We start from the raw sequence: 24,379 nt of genomic DNA, 5'->3' as shown, positions 1-24,379 counted from the left end.
AAGTTCATATTCGTTAACATTTTGTTTTTCAGCTATCCCAGGTAACTAATAGAAAATATAAGTACAAACAGAGTTTTAAACAGAATTCACATTATAGGCCATTTGTTATGAACATTGGAGTTTAGGACTGGTGACAGTGCATGCTGATAGTGATGCTAGCTGTTTCAGTAAATTTATTTAAAGGAATGGTGCAGCTGCATAGATTTCTTCCAATCTGTATACATGCAGGAGTCATTCTGATTGACTCGGTAAGCTGCGAAGCTCAGAAAATACCTGCCACCGTATTTCTCTCGCAACCATGCGACATCCCAACACGTGCTCGCAGCAGGAGAAATCATTTGATGGTCGGCCATGCCAGAATAATGAATGTCTGCATTTTGAACATGTCTATATTTTGACTGTCTGTTATTGCTTACAGGTATCAATGTTGAGAAATCATTCTGAACCTGTCTCTTCACCTCTCTCTCTGGTCCATGCACTCATCTGTCCGGCTATGGTTCTCCATGAGCCTCTTCTTAGGGACCAGCAGGACAGTCTCCAGGCAGTCTCTTTCTCAGTATTCCCAGGGTCCCTAATCTTCCAGTCAGCTTCCTAGGCACTACTCAGCTCAGCTTTTCCAGACACTGCTGCTCAGGCTCTCCTCCTAGGCACTGCTTTTCCAAGACTTCACTCCCCTCAGCAATCAGCTTTGAAGTCTTCCCTCTAGAAGACTTCAAAGCTGAAGACTTTGAAGTCTTCCCTCACTGCTCAGCTCTCTCTGGGACACTGCACCCTGATTGTTGCTGCAAGAGCTTTTTTATGGGTCCCCCTGGGTTTAGGGACTCTTACCCCTTGAGCTCCTTACTATGACAGGGACCTTGGAAAGTCCTCCCCCTTTACATTCTGCCCAACAACTTGGGGATCCAAGTTTCCCCTAAGGAAACTTTTCCCACCTATAGCCCCATACACACAGTGTGATTTATCGCCGGGGATACGGTCGCTGAGCGTGTGTACGAGGCAACTGTTGCCGGGAGCGCTCCCCCTGTACGGAGCTTAAGGCAGTTGCAGGAACACAAAACAATACAAACAAACAAAATTCATATAATTAGGTTTGTGAGCCTGTTATGATCTATGGGCTGATAAATGCCAAAATTGCTGGAAAATATATACAGGTTGAGTATCCCTTATCCAAAATGCTTGGGACCAAAAACATTTTGGATAAGGGATTTTTCTGTTTTTTGGAATATATTTTTTTTATATACTTACCTGGTCCCCTGGTGGTGCCCCGATGGTCCCCCAGCGTCCACAGCATCCACGGAGGCCTTCAGGATCCTCTTCAGTGGTCCCAGGGGTGCATTGTGCAAGTGCACGAGCGCGCCGGGGATGTCACCGGCACACTTGCGCAATGCACCCCTGGGACTGAAGATGCCCCTGAAGAGGATCCTGAAGCCCGCCGTGGACGCCGGGGGACAAGGTAAGTATGAAAAAAGGGTCAGGGGGGAAAAAACAAACAAACAAAAAAGGCAAGAAATATTCTGAAAAACCAGGGCTTTCAGAATATTTTGGTTTTTGGATATAAGAATAAGGGACACTCAACCTGTAGCTGTAATTTAGTAGCCTGTGAATTTGTAAAAATCTATTTTGGATACTAATATGAATACAATAATGAGCAAAGTTTGCTGTGAGCGATCCTAAATATCTGCTAAAAATGCCAGCATCACTCACAGCGACTGTTCTGTTAGTACAGATAAACACAAATACATCCAAGGCAATTAATTGAAATTTAGTTAAATGTTGCTTCCAAAAAAAGACCAATTTCTGTGAGCAACGCTGGCATTTTAAACTGATATTTTGAGGATCTCTCACAGCAAAGTTGGCACTCAAAGGGTTAATAAAAAGGTTTGCTTGGCAATTTTCACATCTATTTTGACAAATTCCCTTGGCACTCAAAGGGTTAATGACAAGTACATGAGGCTTAGTATTGCAGATGTATAATATTATCTCCACTCAAACTGCAAATCGGTAGCCTGCGAAAGTATGAAAACAATATAGGGTGTAAAAGTCTTGGGGATCATGGATATCCCAATATGCATTATGATCAGCAGATGACACACTCCTAAATATAAATATAAACAAAGAATAGCAAATTTGTCAATATTGAGGTATTGAGGGTGTGCTTATTGCACTGTACATGTGCTATCCATAGATTGACAGTACATATATGTGCAGTATAGTAGAGATGAGGCATATACATATCACAGAGGAGGGCAAAGAGCCCTATAAATGGCAAAGTGATTTTCGCAAAAATCTATGCATAGTTCTGTTGTGTAAAAGTTATATATAAAAAAAAAAATGGCATAGGGTTCCCCCTCCTGAGCATAACCAGCCCCGGGCTCATTAAGCCAGACCTAGTTCCAAAAATATGGGAGACAAAAAAACTGTGTATCCCCTGCATTTTGGAACCATCACCTGGCTCCTACAGCCCGGAGTGTCATGCCACAGCCGGGGGACACTTTTTACATAAGGTCCCCCGACTGTATCATGCTCACCGTGGCTGTCCCTGGCATCCGTGTGCTGTGGACGCTGGGCTGATAAGTGTTAAAGTGTGCAAAAAAACCATAGCTTTTTACAGATGAACTAAAAGTCCCAGCAGGTCTCCCCCCCCATGCTGGGACTTGGGGAACCCCAAGTCCAAACATGTAGGACTTGTAGTCCACCTGTAAGAATAATGTTAAAAAAAACCACACACACAGAGAAAATATAGGGTGACATTCTATGTGTTGCGGTAAAATCTGCATGTTTTTTATCGCACCTAATCGCACTTTTGAAAATCGCAAGATTGGGCCGTTTTTCGCATATTTAATGAGATGCGAAAAACGGCCCAATGAGTGCGAATAGGTGCGATTTGATGCGATTTCTTTAGTCCTGAAAATGTGCGATTTTCAGGTCTGAAAATCGCACATTTGCAGGAAATCGCAATTTAAAAAAAAAAAAAAACTGCGCGGGGTCCCCCGCCAGAGCATAACCAGCCCCGGGCTCATTGAGACGGTGCTGGGGACATAAAATCACGGTCCCCGACAAATAGGGGTCCCCTTGATTTAATGAAACCAGCAACAGGCTCAAGGTCCGGCGCTGGTTCCCAAAATACGGGGGACAAAATGACTAGGGGTCCCCTGCATTTCAAGAACCAGCACCGGACCTTGAGCCTGGTGCTGGTTTCATTAAATCAAGGGGACCCCTATTTGTCGGGGACCGTGATTTTATGTCACCAGCACCGGCTCAATGAGCCCGGGGCTGGTTATGCTCTGGCGGGGGACCCCGCGCAGTTTTTTTTTTTTTTTAACTGTTTAACCCTTTTTTTCCAACAGAACCATGCACAGATCTCAATGATCTATGCAGGGTTCTGGCTAATTCGCCCATCAGAACCTGGTCTGATTTTTGGGCGAATTTTAGACACATTTATACAAATCGCATACTATTAAATATGCGATTTGTATACTTTTCAATGTGAAAACATCTGGATGCGATGTGCTGCGAAAAACAGCCATCGCATTTCCAGAATGTCAAATTTGTTGGCCAAAATCGCACTTTTTTCACATTTTCGCAGCTCATTAAATATGTGAAAATGGAAAAACATGCGATTTCGGCCGTTTTTGCGAAAAAAAAAAAAAATGTTTTTAATGTAAATGTTCCTGCAATTATTTTTTTGCTTTATAATATAGTTTGGCTGAGAGTCTGCTGATTTGCGGGAAAAAAAACAGCCACCTAAATATCCGTCCATCAGATTACTTATAATATTATTCCTCCTGTCACATAAGCGACATTGTAATGCTGTCCACGCACACTGTGGTGGTGCAGCCATTATTGGTCCGTTTGCCTGATCATAGTAGTGTGTTTAGCCCAAAAACAACTGCAATAGCCAATAATCCAATTGAAAATACAAATGTGTCCACATACATCTATTCTCTGTGGGATGCAGTGATTAGGTTGACACATGAAAAAGGTTGACAGTCAAAAGATGGACGCAAGCAAAAGGTTGACATGAGTTTTTCATGATTTAAAAAAAGAGCGCACAGGATACAGTTATATGGCGTCTCACATTGACCTTTTGCTTGTTGCCCATTTGCTTGTGTCAACCTTTTTTGATGTGTCAACCGTTTGACTGTCGACTGATAGTGGTCAACCTTTTGACTGTCGACCTAGTCACTGTCTACCTAAAAACCTGTACCCCATGCGCTACAAGTCGCATTTCACATAACACGTGAACTCCGTGAGACTCGGTATCTTTGCATCTTACCATTACAATGTGTCATATTTGTAAAACAGTGCACAAACAGCTTATGGTGCTTAAAATGATAAGCCGCATGCCTATATCCTGTGTGTGACTGAGTGTATCTGCATACAAATGTTAAATCACAGTATTTTACTGAAAAACACTGTAGTGTAGGATTATTTTATATGCCAATTAGTGAATTAAAAATAACTAATTACTATTAAACATACAAACATGTTATAATTAATGCTGCTATTTTCCTTTCTACCATAGGTGTGACTTTCAGCCGGGATATAAGGGTTACTGTGGTAAGACCTGTACTAAATTTGAAATTATACAGTGTATTTAAAAAGAAATGGATTTCTCTGCGCTAATATATTACAATAAGACAAGCCTGCACTATTTTAATCAAAAGAAGATGATAATACCAATTGATATTAACATGGATACTACATAAGTCAATATCATAGTGCATCTCTTACACTTCATGCACATGGATCAGATAAAAGATATATATTTAACCCATTGGCAGGTATTCAATGACCTCATTCGTGCTGAGCAGCGAATCCTGTTTTGTATTTGCTGCACAATCGCCGGGTTCTGGAGGGCTGGTTCATTTGCTGCCAGCCCTCCCTCACCCCCTATTCAACACCTCAGGGGCTCGCTGCCTCTGCCGGCGAATTTTAACCCACCCCCCCCCGGCGAATGCCGCAGGGAGCTGGGGGAGGGTGGCAGGCAGGGAGATGGTAGCCTCCCTGCCTGCGCCGGACACTGTGGGGGTGAAGGAGGGCTGGCAGGTACACAGGGAGATCCCCCGGAGAGCTGGCAGGGGACTGGGATAGGGACTCGGGAGCCGCTGCACTCACTGGTCCCGATCTTGCATATTTACTGAAAATAAAAATAGCATGCCCCTTCACAGAAAAAAAATTCAGATTTTTTTGACACCAAAAAAAAAAATCCCCTTTATTTCAAAAGATCACATTCCAGTTCACCTAAAAAAGATGATGAATGCAAAATGGTGAATAATGGCGAAAATCACTGGAGAAAGCAGTTTTCCATTTCAGCATTAAAAACCACCGGCGAATTGCACACAGCGAATCGGCAGACATTCGCTGTTCACTTGCAGCGAATTGTCTCCATTGAATAGGGAGAATCGTTTTTTCAGAGGAAAAATTCGCCGTTAGCCCGGATAAATGCCAGATTCGCTGTAAACTATGGCGAATCTGAGGCATTGAATACTGGCCTTTGAGTGATTTTGTCAAAATAGATGTGAAAATTGCCAAGCAAACATTTTTATTCATCATAATGACCTGTAATACCTTATATAGGAAATATAATCTATTTTTACAGAACATTTTTTATATGAATTTATATAACAAATGTCAAAGACACTGGTATTTTTAGCGGATATTTTGACCTTCTCTCACAGAGATGTTGACACTCAATGGGTTAATAAATAATTTTTAGCAAAAAAATGATTTTAATAAAAATACAAAATGTTCAATAGTAAAGAATTATAGGAAGCTTACACAATAAAAATATAGATGCATCACAACTCACACAGTTTCCCGTGGCAAAATATACTTGGAATGAGATCAAGAATATGCAACTATCCATTGTTATATAGTACAGCCCAATCTCTGTGTATGGAACCAATATTGCAATTTTTACCTCTCTTAACAGCAGAGGGAGATGTATATTTATTTATTTATTAATTAACAGTTACTTATATAGCGCATACATATTCCGCAGCGCTTTACAGAGAATATTTGAACATTCACATCAGTCCCTGCCCAGTGGAGTTTACAATCTATATTCCCTACCACATGTACACACACACACACATTCTAGGGTTAAATTTGTTGAAAGCCAATTAACCTACCTGTATATTTTTGCATTGTGGGAGGAAACCAGAGTACCCGAAGGAAACCCACGCAAGCACGGGGAGAATATACAAACTCTGCACAGTTATGGCCATGGTGGGGATCAAACCCATGACCTCAATGCTGTAAGGCAGTAATGCTAACCATTACACCATCCGTGCAGTAATGCTAACCATTACACCATCCATTACACTAACCATTACACCATATGTGAATTATTGCCGCCTGACATATGTCACCTTAAGCCATGGGGGTGGCTGTCAGCTGCAGGTATCCACTCTCCCCTATCAGCAGAGAGAGATGAGTGTGTGAGCCATTGCCGCTCGCTAGACGTCACCTTATGCAGTGAAGCAGCCGTCAGCTACAAATGCCCACTCTCTTTGATAAAGCGTTCAAGACGGAGCGAAACTCATCTGTGGTACATTATTGGACCCCCCCCCCCCCCCATCACCTGCATTAAAACCTGTGGTTGTTCCGGTATTACAGAATTTGGAATTGCATACCACTGTAAATACATTTGGCTCACAGTGGACACCTGCAGTCATTTCAAGGCTTAAGGGCCCATTTATTAAGGATCGCATATATAATGTGTTCTGGGCGGAATATTACAGCCCAGGATTGTATTGTAATATTCGATCCTATCGCAGGCTGTATCATCATGCACACGCAGAGGCAGGGTTCCGAAAGGAGTCCATCCCTGTGATGTGCTTAGCTGGGTGCCGGGGGTTCTGCGCATGCGCGGTTAGCATTGACCCCCGATGACTGCAATATGGTCTGTAGCCCATAAGCTACAATGGGCTACCACCATCTCAGAATGGCGATAGCCCAGGGACGAGAGCGATTTTGCCCGATGTTGATAATCGGGCAGCTTCGCATCCCCCATAGTAACCTATTGGATATGCAGCAGGCAGGCAGTACCTCCAGGTACAGGAGGGATCACAGCAGTGAAGCAGCCGTCAGCTACAGGCATCACAGCAGGGATTGGAGATTCCTACATACATTCAGGTGACACTTAACCTTTGGGCATTTAGCTGCAAATATTAAATGATAAATTGGTCCCTTAAGAGATCTACCAGGCGGCAGCAGCTCACACTCTCTGGTGCAAGGAGAGCGGGCATATGTAGCCGATATCTGCTTCACTGCAAAAGGTGACGTTTACCGAGAGGCAAAGGCTCAAACTCATCTCTCTCCGCTGGACTAGGAGAGTGGACACCCGCAGCTGACAACCTCCCCACGGCTTAAGGTGACATCTGCCGGGCGGCAATAATTCAGGTATCCATCTCCCTCCGCTGCCAAGAGAGGTAATAATTGTGGGATTGATCCCATACACAGAGACTGGGCTGTACTTTATAACAACGCATGGTTGCACTGTTATGATCTCATTCCAAGTATATTTTTCCATGGGAAACTGTGAGTTGTGACACATCTATATTTTTATTGTGGAAGCTTCCTATAATTCGTTACTATTGAACAGTTTGTATTTTTATCAAAATAATTTATTTTGCTAAAAACGATTTATTACATATATATATATTATCCAATCCACCTCATAGTAAAAATGTGCATGAAGTGTAAGAGATACTTTTTATTGATTTATGTAGTATCCATATTGATATCAATTGGAATTGTTATTATCCTATTTTTATTAAAATATTGCATTTATTGATCTTATCAGTCTTGTCTTATTTTAATATGTTAGGGCAGAGAATTCAGTTTTTTTATGTTTGGTTGTTACCACAGGAAGGTTATTTCATTGTGCTATCACAGGCAGCTCTCTTTATATTAATAGTATTCGATCAGAGTGCATCACATAGAAACATCTATAGTGCTTGATACAACTAGAAAATATCAATTGTTGGTTACATTGGTAAAATAAATGATTGCAACAAAATACTGACTGAAAGTCATGTAACAAAGTTTTTTCGGTACTTGTGTATTATCACGGCGCCCAGATTTTCTACGGACGCAAGCGTATTGAAATCTCATTGCAGTGCATCGCATGTATGGCATACAATGCGATGGGATGCGATTTTATATCGCACCCTATCTTTTTAATGGTCTATACCACTAAATGACATAAAAATGCCATTTAGGGTGGCCCCCCACTATCCACGTAATCCCGACTTTTTTCATACCCCCACTATCCACTTCGGCGTCGAGCCCGCGAGGGGACGTGGATTACTTCACAGGTATACCGCGTCCGCTTGCCACGCTTCGGGCTCGGTGGCGAGCGCACTATATAAAATCAACTCCACGCCGACGTGGATAGTGGGGGTATGGAAAAATTTGGAGGACGCGTTCCGCCGCCGCTCGCCACACTTCGGAATTATGTGGATAGTGGGGGGGGGGAACGTTGATAGTGTTGGGGGGAGTGCATAGTGGGGAGCCACCCTAAATGGCATTTTTATGTCATTTAGTGGTATAGAATGTGATGGGTGCTTGTACAATTTTTCATCGCATCGCATCCTGTATACAATGCTGTACAATGCGACACAATTTTTAATCGATGCGATGCAACGTGATTTCCCGACGCAGAATAGCCCTGTACGCTAATTGAGTAGTGGGCGCCGTGATAATACACAAGTACCGTTTTTTCTTTTATTCTTCATCATAAACATCAGAGATAGGTGCCCAATTGATTATTACCTCCACTTACAGACATAGGGCCTGATTCAGACACAACTCTGCCTGTCGACAGGGCTCGTGGTTTTAAGCAAACTGCGTATGAATGAGACCTTGACTATGTCATTTAGAGTGATTAGGTGAAATTTGAAGTTGCACAGTTGTGTCTCCTTTTGCAGCTCAGTGGATGTAACTGGGTATTTATGGATAAGTTTTCCATGGGTATGTACGACAAACAGAATTGCTGTCTACAGTACATCAATTTGTCCAACTTCAAGACTAGGGATGGTGCAAATGTGTCCTGCAGATGATGGCGTACATTTATGCATCTTTCACTATATCCTTCTACAATTTAGTAGACCAATAAACAGTGTATATATAGATAGAAACATATTTTTAATTTACCATTGTATCTATGTATGAATAACAAATAGTTTTGATGAAAAAAAATGTAGTGTTTTAAGGTGTATTTGCCTGGGGAGCATCCTTTTGCCATTATTCTTCATCTACTCCTCTCTGTCCCTAGGTTTGAAGTGCAAGGGGGTAATTTCAGGAGTTGCAAACTGTCCACTAGTGAGGGGGAAGGGAGTGAGGGGCAAGTGGGAATTCACTAACAGGGACTGACACTACAGCTGGATGGTCAAATACAAATTCCTGCATAGTGAGGTCTGCACCGATATATGCTTACTTAAACGGCAACTCTGTTGATACAACTGACAGTAGCAGATATGTCTGCATAGGGTGTACTCAGCCTTGGAAATAGGTGGAAGGAGCATGTTCTCCTGCTAGCATAGAGTAATGATGTAGTTATAGTAAAATGATTGTGGGGTAAATCACTTTTACATCTAATTTTGTATATTTCTTCAGAATAATTCAGCACCTCTATCAATTGAGCAGTGTTTGCAGATAATAAAGCACATACAGGCTGAAGTCCACATTATAATGTGAGTTTCATGTTCATTATTTGTGTTTGTGTTATGTGGGGATAAACCATGCTGCTGGTTTTCATATTCATTGTCTGCACACAAATTACATATCAATTTAATGAGAATATTTATATATTTATGTTAAACTACTCATCCGCTGTTTCTTCCAGCAGAAATCAGAAATTTTAGAACTCTGAGCATCATCTCCAGAGTGGCACAGAAAACTCTTGTGTGTTCTGAAAGTTGCTGAACCCTGTTGTACACAGTAGACCTAGATAATAATTTATTGCAAATACATTCATTTCAATTGTTTGATCTGCACATTTAGTACAATATATTGTTACATTTATATTTTTATAGTTTTTTTTTACCATTTTAAAGAACAATTTGAAAACATATATTTATCATGGGGGACACTAAATATCTTGGGTATAGGCTGGTTGAAGGAGTTTTGCACAGTGAAGAGTTAAAGCTTTGTCCCAACGTCATGGTGCAGTATTCAATGCCGGTGCGAGCGGCCGGCGAGGGGGTTAAACTGTGAGGATCACAGAAAACCAGTGATCCTCGCAGTTTAACCCCCGCGCCGGCCGCTCGCACTATGCAACGTTCCGGGGGAATCCTCGCAGTCACAGAACGGCGAGGATTCCCCTAAACTGCGAGAGCCGCAGCTAGTGCAGCAAACTCGCTGTAATTAGCCTCGATTCTGGAGGCACATTCGCAAATTCCCCTCGCTCAAAAAACGGAGCGAGGGGGAATTTGCGAATGAGGGGGGGTCAGTTGAATACTGACAGGGTGAGCGGTGACTGCGAGCAAAAAGTCCTGCTCGCAGTCACCGCTCGCCCACGGCATTGAATATATGCCATAGGCTCCGCCTCCCCTATACCCCACTAATGCCTGCAACGGACAATGTTTTCTTTGGGGCAAAGGTATTGATCTTTTTTTTTTTTTATGAACAAAAACAACACACATCACACAACATACAATATCATACATAAAACCAGTGCAAACATGGGACATACACAGACAAGACATATAAACAAAAAAATATGTCGGTAAGATAATAAAACAGATAACAATAATCATTATATTTATGAAAATCCCACTGATAATCAACAATCATATTGGTTGACATTTACTAAGATGTGAGTTCTATTTCAGTTGGGATGTTGCTATGGGCAACCAATCAGATGCTATCTATTATCTTCTAGAAGGTGCTACATAAATAAATAAGTAGATTCAGCCAGGTTGCCCATAGCAACATGCAATCTGAATTAGAACTCCCATCGTAGTAAATTTACCCCATAGTATAGATCGTAGTGAATGTAACCGAATACGGACGTATCTCTGTGTATACCATGTGGTAAGTACTAACAGTGTTATGCACATATTCTTTAGTTGATGACCGTAGTGTTACTAAATAAGGTGCTCTTTTGTATTTGAAATAACTAAATTGATTGGCCAGCGGTGAAGCTTGTATTGTCTGCCACCGAATGGTTCTGGCAGCTGGTACCCTGGCTGCCAGGTCAGTGCTCTGGCCAGTGCCTAGACACACAGCTGGGTTAGCCATTAGTCGAGCATTAGAGATGAGGTAAGAGACTTCCCACAGCGATTTACCACTGGCTCAAAGCAGCCATCTCAAGGCGCTGCTGACTAAGCAGACCACGGCTTTAAGATGTACTGTGCAAGCTCTATTGAAGAAGCACAAAGAAACAGGCAACTCTGAGGACCGTAGATACAGTGGTTTGCCAAGAAAGACACATCATGCCTACTATAATCCAAATTCAGAAGATGTCCAGCAGTGCCATCAGCACAGACCTAACAATGGTCCAGGTACACTCATCTCCTGTTCAGAGAAATCAGTCCAGAAGTGGTCTTCATGGAAAAATCGTGGCCAGAAATTCATACCATTGACGTTGAAAGAATGCCAAGCAACTCACCTATGCAGAAAAAAATAGGAACTGGGGTGCAGGAAAATTTCAGCTAGTGTTCTGAACTCAAAATTTTAAATATTTGTCTATAACAGAAAGCAGTATGTTTGCCGAAGGCCAGAGATTGGTACAATAATGAGTGTCTGAAGGCAACAGTGAAGCATGGTGGAGATTCCTTGCAGGTTTGAGGCCTCATTTTAGTAAATGGAGTTGGGGACTTGGTTAGGATTAATGAAATGCAGGTACGGTACTTATATATTGTGCAATATCATCAGGGAGGTTTCTGATTAGCTTCAAATGTATTCTACAGCAGGACAACAACCCCAAACCATACACCCAATGACATGATATGTTTAGTGTAAAGAAGAACACAGATTCATGGAAGTGATGATATGACCCCCACAGCTTGGCAAAGTGGCTCTCTCAGGCTCCTTATCCGAATAAGTCGTTATCTGTACCTGGCCCCCACTGAGGCCTGTTTTCCACATCATTGAATCTGTCTGAGATGACATGAAGAGAGAGAAGCCTACATCCACAGAAGATCTGTACTTAGTTCTTCAAAATGTTTGGAACAACCTCCATGTCGAGTTATTTCAAAAATTGTGTGCACCTGGAAGAATTTATACTGTTTTGAAGGCAAAGGGTGGTCACACCAAATATTTATTTGATTTAGATTTCTGTTCATTCACTTTGCATTTTGTTAATTGATAACAATTAATTTTAGATAGATAATGTTTGTAATTTCTACCCCTGGATGTTTTTTACCCAATAGATTTTTGTCCAACCTTAATTTAAATGTATTTGTGTTTGCTGACACCACCTCTACATGAAGAGAGTTCCACAATTTAGCTGCCCTGACCATAAAAAGTTTTTCCTTCTAAGGGAAAGAAATCTTATTTCCTCTAGTCAAAATGCATGTCCACGTATCATAGAGTCCTTCCTCAAAGCAACTACCCTACTGTTTCTTATATTTGGCCCCTGATATATTTGTATATGTTAAGCAGGTCTCCCCTTAAACGTCGCTTTTTCCAGCATAAACCATCCCAATTTGTCTTCATAGCTTAATTTCTCAAACCCTTTTATTTTGTTGTTCTTCTTCTTTGGACTTTCTCCAGGTCTATGATGTCCTTTTTTTAGTGTTGCCCCAGAATTGTACTCAATATTCTAGATGTGGTCTAATCAATGCTCCATGCCCCCTTTTTTTACAGGCTAGCCGCTAGTATTTTGTTGGCCTTATTTGTTGCTAAATGACACTGAACACTACCCCCCAGTGACGTGCGGTGAGGTTACTGGTCAGTGAGGCACTGGCTTGATGGAGCCAGCACCAACGGACTCTGTCGGGAACGCTGGGTCCTGGTTGCTTCTGCACGGACAGGCTGGTGTAGGAGCTGCCACCTGCATAAGCAGCAGAGACAGGCAAAACAGCTCCTGCCTGTCAGCGCAGAAGCAACTTGGACCCAGCACTCTCCGCAGACCCCGTCAGCGATGGCTCCACCAAGCCGCCACCAGATTAGACTTAATATGTGACCTATAATAATTAGGCCCCATGTTCTCACAGATATGCTATCCTCGCAAGCTACACCACTAGTAGTACCCCTTAACACTGGCGTAACTATCGTCCCGCAGCCCCCGCCGTGGCGGGGAGGCGCTGAGGGTATGTGGGCGCCGGGGGGGCTGCGGGACGACCGTCACTGTCTGGCTGCCTGTGTGCACCGTCCGGGTCCCAGCTCTCCCGGCTATTGCCGCAGCGCTGCTCTCACTGATACAAAAAGTGACACTTGGAAAATGGCTGCCCCCATACCGCAGACAGTTTTTCGTCTGCTGTATGGGGGCAGCCATTTTCCAAGTGTCACTTTCGTTAGCAGCAGTAGCCGGGAGAGCCGGGACCCGACGTGGACGGATGCGACCCAAGGTAAAATACACACGCACACAAACACACACATACACACACACACGCTCTCTCCCCTCAATCCCCCCCCGCGCCACGGCTCCCCGCTGCTTGTTTTTTTTTTTTTTTAGGGGGGGGCGCCCCCCTGCATTTTCGGCAGGGGGGCGCACAATTATTAGTTACGCCTCTGCCCCTTACATATTATGTACCACTTATAAACTAGAAACCTACCACCCCTCAGCAGCAGCGGCAGAACATCAGCAGCTCACAAAAAAACTTGGGCTGTCAGAGGGTTTCAGTGCAACAGCCCCTTATATACATAACAATCACCCCTAACATGCACACTTAGCTTAAATACTACATATATTTCACCCACACACCATATATATGACCCCTCCTATAAGTATATACTACATTTATATCACCCCTACAGACCCCTTGTATCCTATATACTTACCCCCCCCCCCCCCCAAAAAAAACCCATCTCAAATAATGTATACCTATCACTTGCCCACACACTTATTTATATAATATATACCTCTAACCCCTCCAATATACCTTTTACCTTACCCCATATACCAGGGCTTGACATTTTTTTCTAAAATCTAGGAGCCAGGACAAAAGTGTAGGAGCCAGACAAACTAAATTGCCCCCAAAAAATAAAAAGACTGAAAACTAGGGCCTTAGTCATAACCCACACTGATATTGTACAGAATGACATTGTATTATACACAGTAATACATGATAAAATAATGCATAGTCACATTTACCACAGGTATGAATATTACATCATGTGTACTGTATCTGCATTATTTAACACATGAGGGCTGATAGTGACAGTGCAGAGTTGTAGCACACAGCAAGGAGAGATAGTTACCTCACAGCACATGGAGGCAGAGTACAGGGCTATGTGACACATAGCAGGGGGGGGGGGGGGGGGTCACGGATGGTGTGCCACAGGCAGCACACAATGGAGCTTACCTCACAGCTCATGGAGACAAGAGTACAGGGCTATGGGACAGGCACCGGACAGAACCTGGGCTGTAAACAGGATGAGAACACACATGCACACGGAGCACAATATAGACTCATGCATGCACACGGACTGTGAGCTGCCAGCTGATTGGAGCAGTGCAGGAGCTGGAGCAGTGACTGTGTTACTGATACCAGCTCCTGGGCCGACACCCGCGGCGCTCAGCTATACAGACAGGGGGGGAGCGGGATTTAAATAGCTGCCCACTGCGCTAACACCCATCATGTGAGGGACGGAGGTATGCGGCAGGGTTGGTTTTGGTGGGGGGGGGGTGGGACATCGCGGACGGTGTGCTGCCCCAGCCAGTAATACTTACAATTGGCAGGAGGGCAGAAGGAGCTGCTCGGACACCAGCTCCTGCGCTCTGACTGACACCCGCATTACTAGCTAGTAGCTATGCGGGCAGGGGAGCGGGATTCAACTAGGTGGCCACAGCACACAATGCAGGAGCTGGAGCAGTGACTGTTACTGACACCAGCTCCTGCGCCGTCACCCGCGTCGCTCAGCTATACGGACAGGGGGGAGCGGGTGGCGAGTACACAGCAGGCGGCGAGGAGCAGTCATCAAAAGGCAGTTAAGCAGCCTTGGACGCCAGCCTGTAGATACTCCACTGGAAGTGCCTCAGTGATAGTCAGCGACGTGCTTTCTCCGTTATGAATGCAAGCCCCTGTCACAGAGGCAGATGTGCTTGCCCAATCACATCTGCCTCAGTGACAGAGGCGTACTTTCATATAGGCAGAAAGCACGTCCCTGTCACTGAGGCACCGCCACAGGTGCCGTTTCTATAGCTATTTTGAATGGGCTTTTACAGCCAAGTCCTCGGCTTCGCCCACTGCCCGCCCCCTGATTCTGGACATTTAACATTGTTAGCGGGAGGCACCGCACTTGGTGCCTCCTAGACCAATATTTTTTTTTCTTTTTAAAAAGGGGTACAAATGATTATAATATAAAGCATATACTTATGACACATAATATGTGTCATAAGTATTTTCTTTGTATTCTTTTAATTATGGTTAATCATTAATGACAGGGGAGGCACTGCCTCCCCTGCCTCCCCTGACTGCACGTCCCTGCTACCCCCCCCCCCCCCCAATTTGTTGTCAATTTGTTCTAGTATCTTGTTGGCCTTATTTGTTGCTACATGACACTGAGTCAATTTGAACGCCTAGATACTTTTCCAGTTCTGATTTACCCAATGCCACCCCCCCTAGTTTATAACTAGCACACTGGTTATGTCTCCCAAGATGCATAACCGTGCATTTATCAACATTGAACCTCATTTTCCAAATATTTGCCCACTCTTAATTGTATTAATTATCCTGCTCAGTTTTGTGTCATCAGCAAAGATGTAAACTTTGCTGAGTATACTCACCCTTATATCATTAATGAATATGTTAAATAAAAGAGGCCCTAGCAACAAATCCTGTGGCACTCCACTTAGTGCTGGTATTCAACTCAATACTTCACCATTTACAACCACTCTTTGTTCTCTATCCATCTATTAATTTTCGCCCCAGTCCAAAATTCTCCATTTTAATTTATCAAGCTTAGTATCAAAAGCCTTATCAAAATTCCTGGAAGACTATGTCTACAGCAATTTAATTGTCTAAGTTGTTGCTCACATATTAACTTTGTTTGGCCCAAGCTATTTTTCTTTTCAACAAACCCATGTTGGTTATTACGGGTTATACTATGCATCTCTAAACTTTGGATACTATCCCTTAAAATTCCCTCAAATAAATGTACCCACTATTGATGTTAAACTCACAGGTCTATTGTTTGCTGGGTTATCTCTTTTTCCTTTTTTGAATATTGGTGCTACCTCTGCTATCCCCCAGTCCTTAGGCACCTTACCAGATGAAAATTAGTTATTGTAATACAACAGATTTGCTAATTCCTCCCTTAATTCCATTAGAACCCTAGGATGAATCCCATCCAGACCTGGGGATTTGTTTGTTTTGATTTGGCTGACTCTTTTTTTTTTTTTAATCATATCTGCAGTAAATTTGATATTAAGTTCTAGTCTTGTCCCATTTGTGGTACCTTTGAGATCCACTGTCTGCTCCTACCTAGTACATACCGATAAGAACAATGTTTTTAACAGGTTTTGCTTTGTCCTTATCCTCAATAAATCTATTTCCGTTGGTATTGGTTAAAGGGCCTAAAATAGAAAATCTATTTTATTATTCTTTTGATATATATGTATTTGAATAACTTCATGAGATTGGTGACTATGCGGTCTTCATTTTCCCTTTTAGATACTTTGATTATACCTTCTAAAGGTATTATATATTATAATTTCTAAAGGGAAGGGAACCGACATGGGTACCAAAACCCCAATACCTATGCAGTTTCCTCTACCAATACCACACAAGATAGAAAAGAACAACCAATAAAAATACAATTACAATTCATTTAAAATACAATACCCATGTACTAAAAAGGGATTTTTTGTAAGAACTTACCATTCAAATCCCTTTCTCTGATCTCATCCCGGTGACACAGCTCAACCTTGGGATGTAGGAGGGGTTAGAAGGAGCCAGGCACCTATGCTAAAGTCTTGAGAGGCAGGCTCCTCCCTTCTGCATCCCAGGAATCTTCAGTTCAACTTCTAAAGCACACTAGGATACATTAACACAGTACAACGCCTGAACAATTGCACAATTAATTTCTTTATAACCCATAACATGACAACACATGAAACGGTATTACTTACTGAGCGTAAAGGGAGGGATCGCTGTGTCACTGGGATGAGATCAGAGAAAGGGATTCGAAAGGTAACTTCTTACAAAATTCCCTTTTTCCCTGTCACTCATCCTGGTGACACAGCTCAACCTTGGGACGTTCAAGAGCCGATCCTGCCCAAGAGGTAGCAGCCGACCTGGTGGTATGAGCATTGATTCTGGAAGGTACTGGTCTACCCACTTTAGTGTAAGCAAAGGCAATGACCGACCTCAACCACCGAGCAATGGTCTGATTAGAAGCATCCTCTTTTATGAACATCATACAAAACCAGTAAAAGATCCGATTTTCAAACATCTGTTACTCTGTCCACATAAATGCGCAATGCGCGAACCACATCCAAATTTTTTAATTTGTCCCTATTTTTAACCCCCTCAGACGGGGAAAACTCTGGAATGACAATATCCTGATTTAAATTAAAAGAAGAAACTAGTTTAGGCAAAAACTTAGAAACTGTTCTCAATACAGCCCTATCCTCATGAAAAAACAAAAATGGTGATTTGCTAGATAAGGCTCCCAGCTCCGAAACTCTTCTAGCAGAAGCGATAGCCAACAAAAAAGTTAACTTTCAAGTAAGATATTTTAGGTCAGCGGACCTTAACGGCTCAAAAGGTGGTTTCTGCAAAACTGACAACACCAAAGACCGAGGAGCCACCGGTGTCTATATGGAGGCCTCAGCCGAGTAAACCCATGTAAAAAAGTTTGAACCTCAGGTAATAATGCCACTTTTTTCTGAAACAATATAGTCAAAGCTGACAACTTTCAGAGAATGAAGACTCAGCTCTGAAGTAAATCCATCCTGCAAAAATTCCAACAACCTGGAAACTTTAAATCTAGATGTGTGGACTTTTTGTCTCTCACACCACCTAATATAGGTTTTCCACACCCTGTAATAATTTGCTGCGGAAACCGATTTCCTCGCATTTATCCTGGTTCGAATCACTTCCTCTGAAAATCCTTTCTTTTTCAAAATGGAGGTTTCAAGAGCCACGCCATCAAATTGAAACGAGGAAGGTCCTGGTGTAGAAATGGACCTTGTCTGAGAAGATCTGGACGGAGCGGTAGTCGCCACGACTGTGTCGACAAGCTCAGAGTGTTTGAATACCAGGATCTCTTTGGCCAGTCCGGAGCAATCAGAATTACACAAGCTCTCTGTTCTCTCACTCGCTTGAGCACCCGAGCAATCATAGGAAACGGTGGGAACACATACGCCATCTTGAAAACCCAAGGTATCGTCATGGCGTCCACCGCCCATGCTAAGGGGTCCCTGGTCCTGGCAAAAAACCTGGGCACCTGCCAATTGTGCCTGGACGACATCAAATCCAAATCTGGCATTCCCCAATGAGATACTATTTCCTGGAAACTTCCGGGTGTAAGGCCCATTCTCCTTCCAGGATATCCTCTCTGCTGAGGAAGTCCGCTTCCACATTCCGAACTCCTGGAAAGAATATAATCGACAAGGTGGGTACATTGACTTCCGCCCATTGGAATATCTTGGTGACCTCTGCCATTGCCATCTTGCTGTGAGTACCCCCTTGATGGTTCAAGTAAGCCACCGTTGTGGCGTTGTCCGATTGAATGCGGATGAGTAAACCCTTCAACATTCTCTCCGCTTGTACTACGGCCTTCCAAACCGCCCTCAGTTCCAGAACATTGATCTGCTGAGAGGATTCTTCCGTGGACCACAGGCCCTGTAACCGTGAGCTCAGGACCACTGCTCCCCATCCTCGGAGACTGGCATCGATGGTAACACCAGCCACTCCCACGACTGGAGAGAGCGTCTCATTTGAAGAGACTCCATATCGGTCCACCACAGCAAGGAAATCCTTGTGTCTGTCGTCAGCCGAACCGTCTCCGTCTTCATAGTTTTGGGATTCCCCGACCAATACACCAGAATGTTCCATTGGAACGGTCTAGAGTGGAATCTGGCGTACTGCAGTGTTCGAACAACGCCACCATTTTTCCCAGGAGCCTAGAGCAAAGCCACACCGATGGAATGTGGGAATGTAAAATGGTCCGAACTAGCAGTAAAATGGGTACTTATGTAATATCTGGGCTCCCGTTTTTCTTATGAGACCGTGTCCGCTCGCCACGCTTCGGGCACGGTGGCTCGCTGCGCTCGCCACACTATATAAAATCAACTCCATGCGTAGTTGGATAGTAGGGGTATGAAAAAATAGGGTTCATTTAACATGGGAGCCCAGATACTACATAAGTACCGTAAAATGTCCCTGGCTCTTGTCTCTGTAAGGAAGACTCGGTATAGATGAGTGTCTAAGAACACTCCCAAAAATTGCAGTCTTTGTGCTGGAATAAGATTGGACTTCTGTAAATTCAGAATCAATCCATGGCTCCGCAAAACTGAATTGCTACTGTCAGATTTCTCTCTAACTTTTCCGCCAATTCTGCTTTGAATAGTAAGTTGTCCATATATGGGATGATCACAATCCCCTGAAGTCTGAGGGCAGTCGCCATTACTGCCATGATTTTTGTAAATACCCTTGGGGCCATTGCCAGCCCAAAAGGTAGAGCCCGAAACTATAGATGTAGATCGCCTATCGCGAATCGCAGTAAGGATTGATGTTCTTCACAAATAGGAACATGCAAATAAGCGTCTTGAATATCTATGGAGGCCAGGAATTCTCCTTGTTCCAGGCTTAGGAGGACTCCATCTTGAAGTGATCCACCCATAAATGAAGGTTTAATGCTTTCAAGTTTAGAATGGGTCAAAAAGACTGATCCGGTTTAGGCACCAAGAACAGAATGGAGTAAAATCCCTTTCTTCCCTCTAGCGGTACCGGTACTGCCACTTGTCGAGGAGAGATCTCGCCGCCCCCAAAAGGGCTTGTCTCAAGTGAGCCTCCCTGGGCAAAGAAGTTGGAAGAAATATCCTTGGAAGAGTTCCTTTCAGGTTGATCCTGTATCCCTGGGAAACTACGTTGAGAACCAGAGATCCTGACATGACCGTGCCCAAGCTTCCCGGAACTGCAAAAGGCGACCCCCCACTCTGGCTCCAGAGCAGAGAGCCGCCAGCTCGTCATGCGGAGGGCTTTTCCTCACTTTTGGCAGCCTGCTTCCTTGAAAAGGCACCAAAACGGGATCTGGGACCTCTACCTTTCCCAGCGTTGTATCTCCCTTTACCTGACGCACGTCTGGTAGAAGCACTCCCTCTAAAGGAGGGATGAAAGGACTGACGAAATGCAGCGAACCTGGAAGAGCCTTGTTTATTAGTAGACGAGCGTAAACATGTACTTTTACGCCCCGAGGCCTGTTTGATGAGAGTTTCCAACTCTAAACCAAAGAGCAATTCCCCTTTAAAGGCTAGCGGCTCCAGGGATTTTTTTGAATCATTATCAGCGACCCAAGCCTTTAGCCATAAGGCCCTCCTGGCTGTAATAGACCTGGCAGACACCTTGGAAGCCATCTTGACTCCCTCTTCCCCTGCTTCGCAGGTGTACTCAGCTGCTGCCCTCAATTTTTCTGCTAAGGAGAATTCCTCGGAATCAGGTTGTAGCAGAGGGCATAAAGTGGTTGCCCAAGAAATCATGGCTTTGGACACCCAAGCAGAAGCTATCACAGGTCTAAGCGTAAAGCCAACACCCTCAAAAATAGCTTTTAAACAACCCTCCAGCTTCTTATCTACAGGGTCTTTAAATGCTGCACCACCTTGAACAGGCAAAACGGTAGCTTTGGATAGTCTTGCCACAGGAGCATCCACCAGAGGGACAGTTTCCCACACTTTTACATGTTCTTCTGGTAACGGATATAAAGTGAGAAACTTTTTTGGGCATAATAGGCTTTTTTATCAGGAGATTTCCAAGTTCCGCCCAATAATTCCAGCATTGCTTCATCCAAAGGAAAAGTGACTGCGTCCCTGCGCTGTCTCTTAAACTCTCCTTGTTGCGGGGCCCTGTCCACCTCAGATAAATTTAAGGCTTGTCTAACAGCGATGATCAAATTATCCACACCAGGGATAGAGACATCCTCCTCTGTCTGATCCCATGTTATATCTTACAAACATTCCGCTTCTTTGACAACCTTGGAGAACCCACAGGGTCCCTAAACTGTTCCATAAGGGTACGGTTTCATTTCTGCACCACTAGAGCTGTTTCCTGCATCACCTGAAGAAAAGCAGGGTTCCCTTGAGATGGGGGAATGATGGAGCCCACAGAAACTGAGAGGATGACAATGGTCTGGGAGATCTTACCAATTCATCCCTCTGCCTGTTTAAAAGCTGTACTAAGGCAGACACAGATTTTCCCAAAGACACAGCCCACGCTGGCTCAGGCTGCTCAGCCCTCTGGGCTTGCGCTCCACTAGGCACAGACACACATATAGGGCAAATATCCCCATGGTCCATCTGTTCAGGGGTTAAATTTAGATTGCAAAATCTGCAGTTCTGCACCCTGGTCGACACTCCCTCCCAAAAACAGCAGCACACCTTTCAGTCATGTTAACAATAACACAGTGCAAATAATTCAGGCGTCAATATATGCAGCTGTCTGCTGCAGGACCCTCCCTGGTCCCGGGGATGGCATCGCCTCAGAGAATCCAAACACTCTGCCAGCAGGAAGAAATCCACTCCTTTGAGCTCCACACCGTGCAGAAGAAAGGCCCCACACAGCAGAGTGAGGGAAGAGACCAAGTCCCTGCTGCAGCGGGGAGACCTGACTTTTGGCGCCTATTCTCCCCCTGCAAGCCACTCCCACCAGTGATTCTCTTATTCCTGTGACTCCCCTTCAATGGGGATCACATGGAATTGCCCAACTTCTGCTGAGCTCCTGTACCTGGCTGCGACCTCCACGGAGTTCAGCCAAGAAACCCTTCCAAAACCAGACAGTGTCTCTCAGTGCACAGGGAGCTGACAGGACGTGCTTCTGTCAGCCCCTGCTGCGCTGTTTTTTAACAGGATTTTTAAAGAATCCTCACACTGTGCCTGTCTAACTAAAGTGTAAAATTAATAAAAAAACAAACACCGTAGCTAACTCTCTTTGTGGCTGCTCCAGCAGCCCTTCAGCATAGCACCCACTCCAGTGGGCACCTAAAACAAAACTGAAGATTCCTGGGTTGCAGAAGGGAGGAGCCTGCCTCTCAAGACTTGAGCATAGGTGCCTGGCTCCTTCTAACCCATCCTACATCCCAAGGTTGAGCTGTGTCACCGGGATGAGTGAAAGAGAAAGGATTTTATACCTGCATCTCCCAGTGGCGGTAATTGCTTCTAGCTGCTCTTCACATCCAGTACCGCAACTATCTCCACCAGACATCCGCTCTTAGCCTGGTGCCCACCTCCTCCACACACATCGCCAGGTAACTGGTGCCCAGGAGTCCTGTGAAAGTAAATCACAGCACAGCAACCCCCTCTGTGGCCTTCCTGCATTGTCTTACAGCTACCTCCTCTCAAGATTGCTTCTTACTCACAGTGCCCACTTTAAATTACAACCTGCACAACCCCCCTCTCTCACACCTGGCAGCTGTCACACACAGCACCTACTCACACACTGGATGCTTGCTCAGACAGCTCCTACACCCACAGCTCCCTCTCTCACACTGACTCCTGGTCCTCCTCCTCCCTGTATCTACCCCTCTCAGTTCACAACACCTGGCTTCAGTCTCTCCCACAGCCCCCGCTCTTACACTCAGCCACCAGCACCCTCTAGTCAGAGCCTAATGTCCCCAATTGGCGCCTGTGCTCACCCACTGGCACCGGATCTCACCTCCTAGGTACCTCTCTCCGTGCAGCGTTTCCCGCACGCCGCTCTGCTCACTTCCAGCTCTAAAGCGCATTGCTGTTATTAATCTGGTGCACTGCATGCACTATCGGTATTTACAAATTCAATTTATGCAGGGGTCCAGACAATGCACTGTTTAATGGCTAGCCAAAGCTCAGTGGCAGCTGGCCACCCCCCTTTTGGAGACTGCCACAGCTTTACACATGGGCCCCTACCACTGCTTTTCCCTGGTGGGCCCTTAATGTCCCAGTCTGACACTGGTTGTATCTACAGTGTATTGTATGTTTACAGTAACCAGAAAGACAAAAATTAATTTTATTACAGGGCTAATGAAGGAATGGCAGCTGATTTAATGCGAGGAGTTTACACAGACATGGGTCAGACTTTAGTACAAGGATTCAAAGAAAACTTGAAGGAGGTAAGTCTACATATTGGGCCTGATTCAGAGGTTGACACATTGCCAATGTTTGCATGAGTTGAGCAAATGTTTTGTACTGAACATGTCCAGGTTGCACTGTGCATGCTCTGCGATACTGATGGCAGTTAGTGAATATTTGGACACTGATTGACAGTCCTTTTGCTTTTATGGGGGGGGGGGGGGGGGGAGACAGGGGGAAGGGGTATAGGCGTTTAGTCAAAATGTGGACATGTTACAAGCATTTCATGTGCAACAGACCGCTTCTTTGTGTGCAATTTGAATGGTCTCAATTTGTTAGATCATACATTCTGAGCTGTTCAAAGGTGTGTCTTTTTCGCATGAGCAGCAGATTAGATGCTGCTGGTGGGCATTTGTACAATTACCAGAGACTGTGGTATTAGTATATTTTTGCAGTACCATTGATTCTACATCAGGCCCATTACACTTTATTTAAAAACTATGAAAAATAAAAAAAATATTGCACCTATTGCCATGATCTTACATTTCCTAAGACATACCTCCCAACTTTGGCATTGCAGCAGTTGGGACGCTGCTGCTGCGCGGCGAAGGCGCGCCGAAATTTGGGGGCCTAACTTGGGGGCGTGGCCTATACTCGCGGCTCTTCCGTGAGGCCACGCCCCCATTTTGCCGCTATGGGGGCATGACCCAGAGGCTCTGTGAGCCTCTAGCCATGCCCCCAGCCCCCTGGCTGCGGGAATAGACGCTGTGCGCATGCGCACAGCGTTTATTCCCCGCTGCTTAGCAGCTGACAGGGGGGACTCCCAACAGCACCCCCACACCGCGGGACACTGCCGCCCGCGGGTGGGACATCGGGACAGGCCCTGACAATCGGGACTGTCCCGATAAAATCGGGACTGTTGGGAGGTATGCCTAAGATATGGCAAGATGGGATGAAAGACAAATACAAAGCTTTTCTTTTAAATCAATATTTCTGTGT

General features: G+C 44.4%; 1 protein-coding gene across 4 annotated transcripts in view; it reads left to right on the top strand.

The window, feature by feature from the left end:
* Positions 1-24,379, top strand: part of SERHL2 (serine hydrolase like 2) — a 105,894-nt gene that overhangs the window by 74,380 nt on the left and 7,135 nt on the right. For all 4 annotated transcript variants that reach the window (XM_083156613.1, XM_083156612.1, XM_083156609.1 and 1 more), the window contains 3 exons: positions 4,526-4,560; positions 9,625-9,701; positions 23,328-23,421. In XM_083156613.1, the coding sequence (XP_083012739.1) occupies positions 4,526-4,560; positions 9,625-9,701; positions 23,328-23,421 (206 nt within the window). The remainder of the gene's footprint in view (positions 1-4,525; positions 4,561-9,624; positions 9,702-23,327; positions 23,422-24,379) is intronic.

Source organism: Crinia signifera, chromosome 8 (assembly GCF_055691185.1).
Source record: "Crinia signifera chromosome 8, ASM5569118v1, whole genome shotgun sequence".
NCBI lineage: Eukaryota > Metazoa > Chordata > Amphibia > Anura > Myobatrachidae > Crinia > Crinia signifera.
Note: the sequence above shows the minus strand (reverse complement) of the source record. Positions and strands in the feature narration are given on the sequence as shown.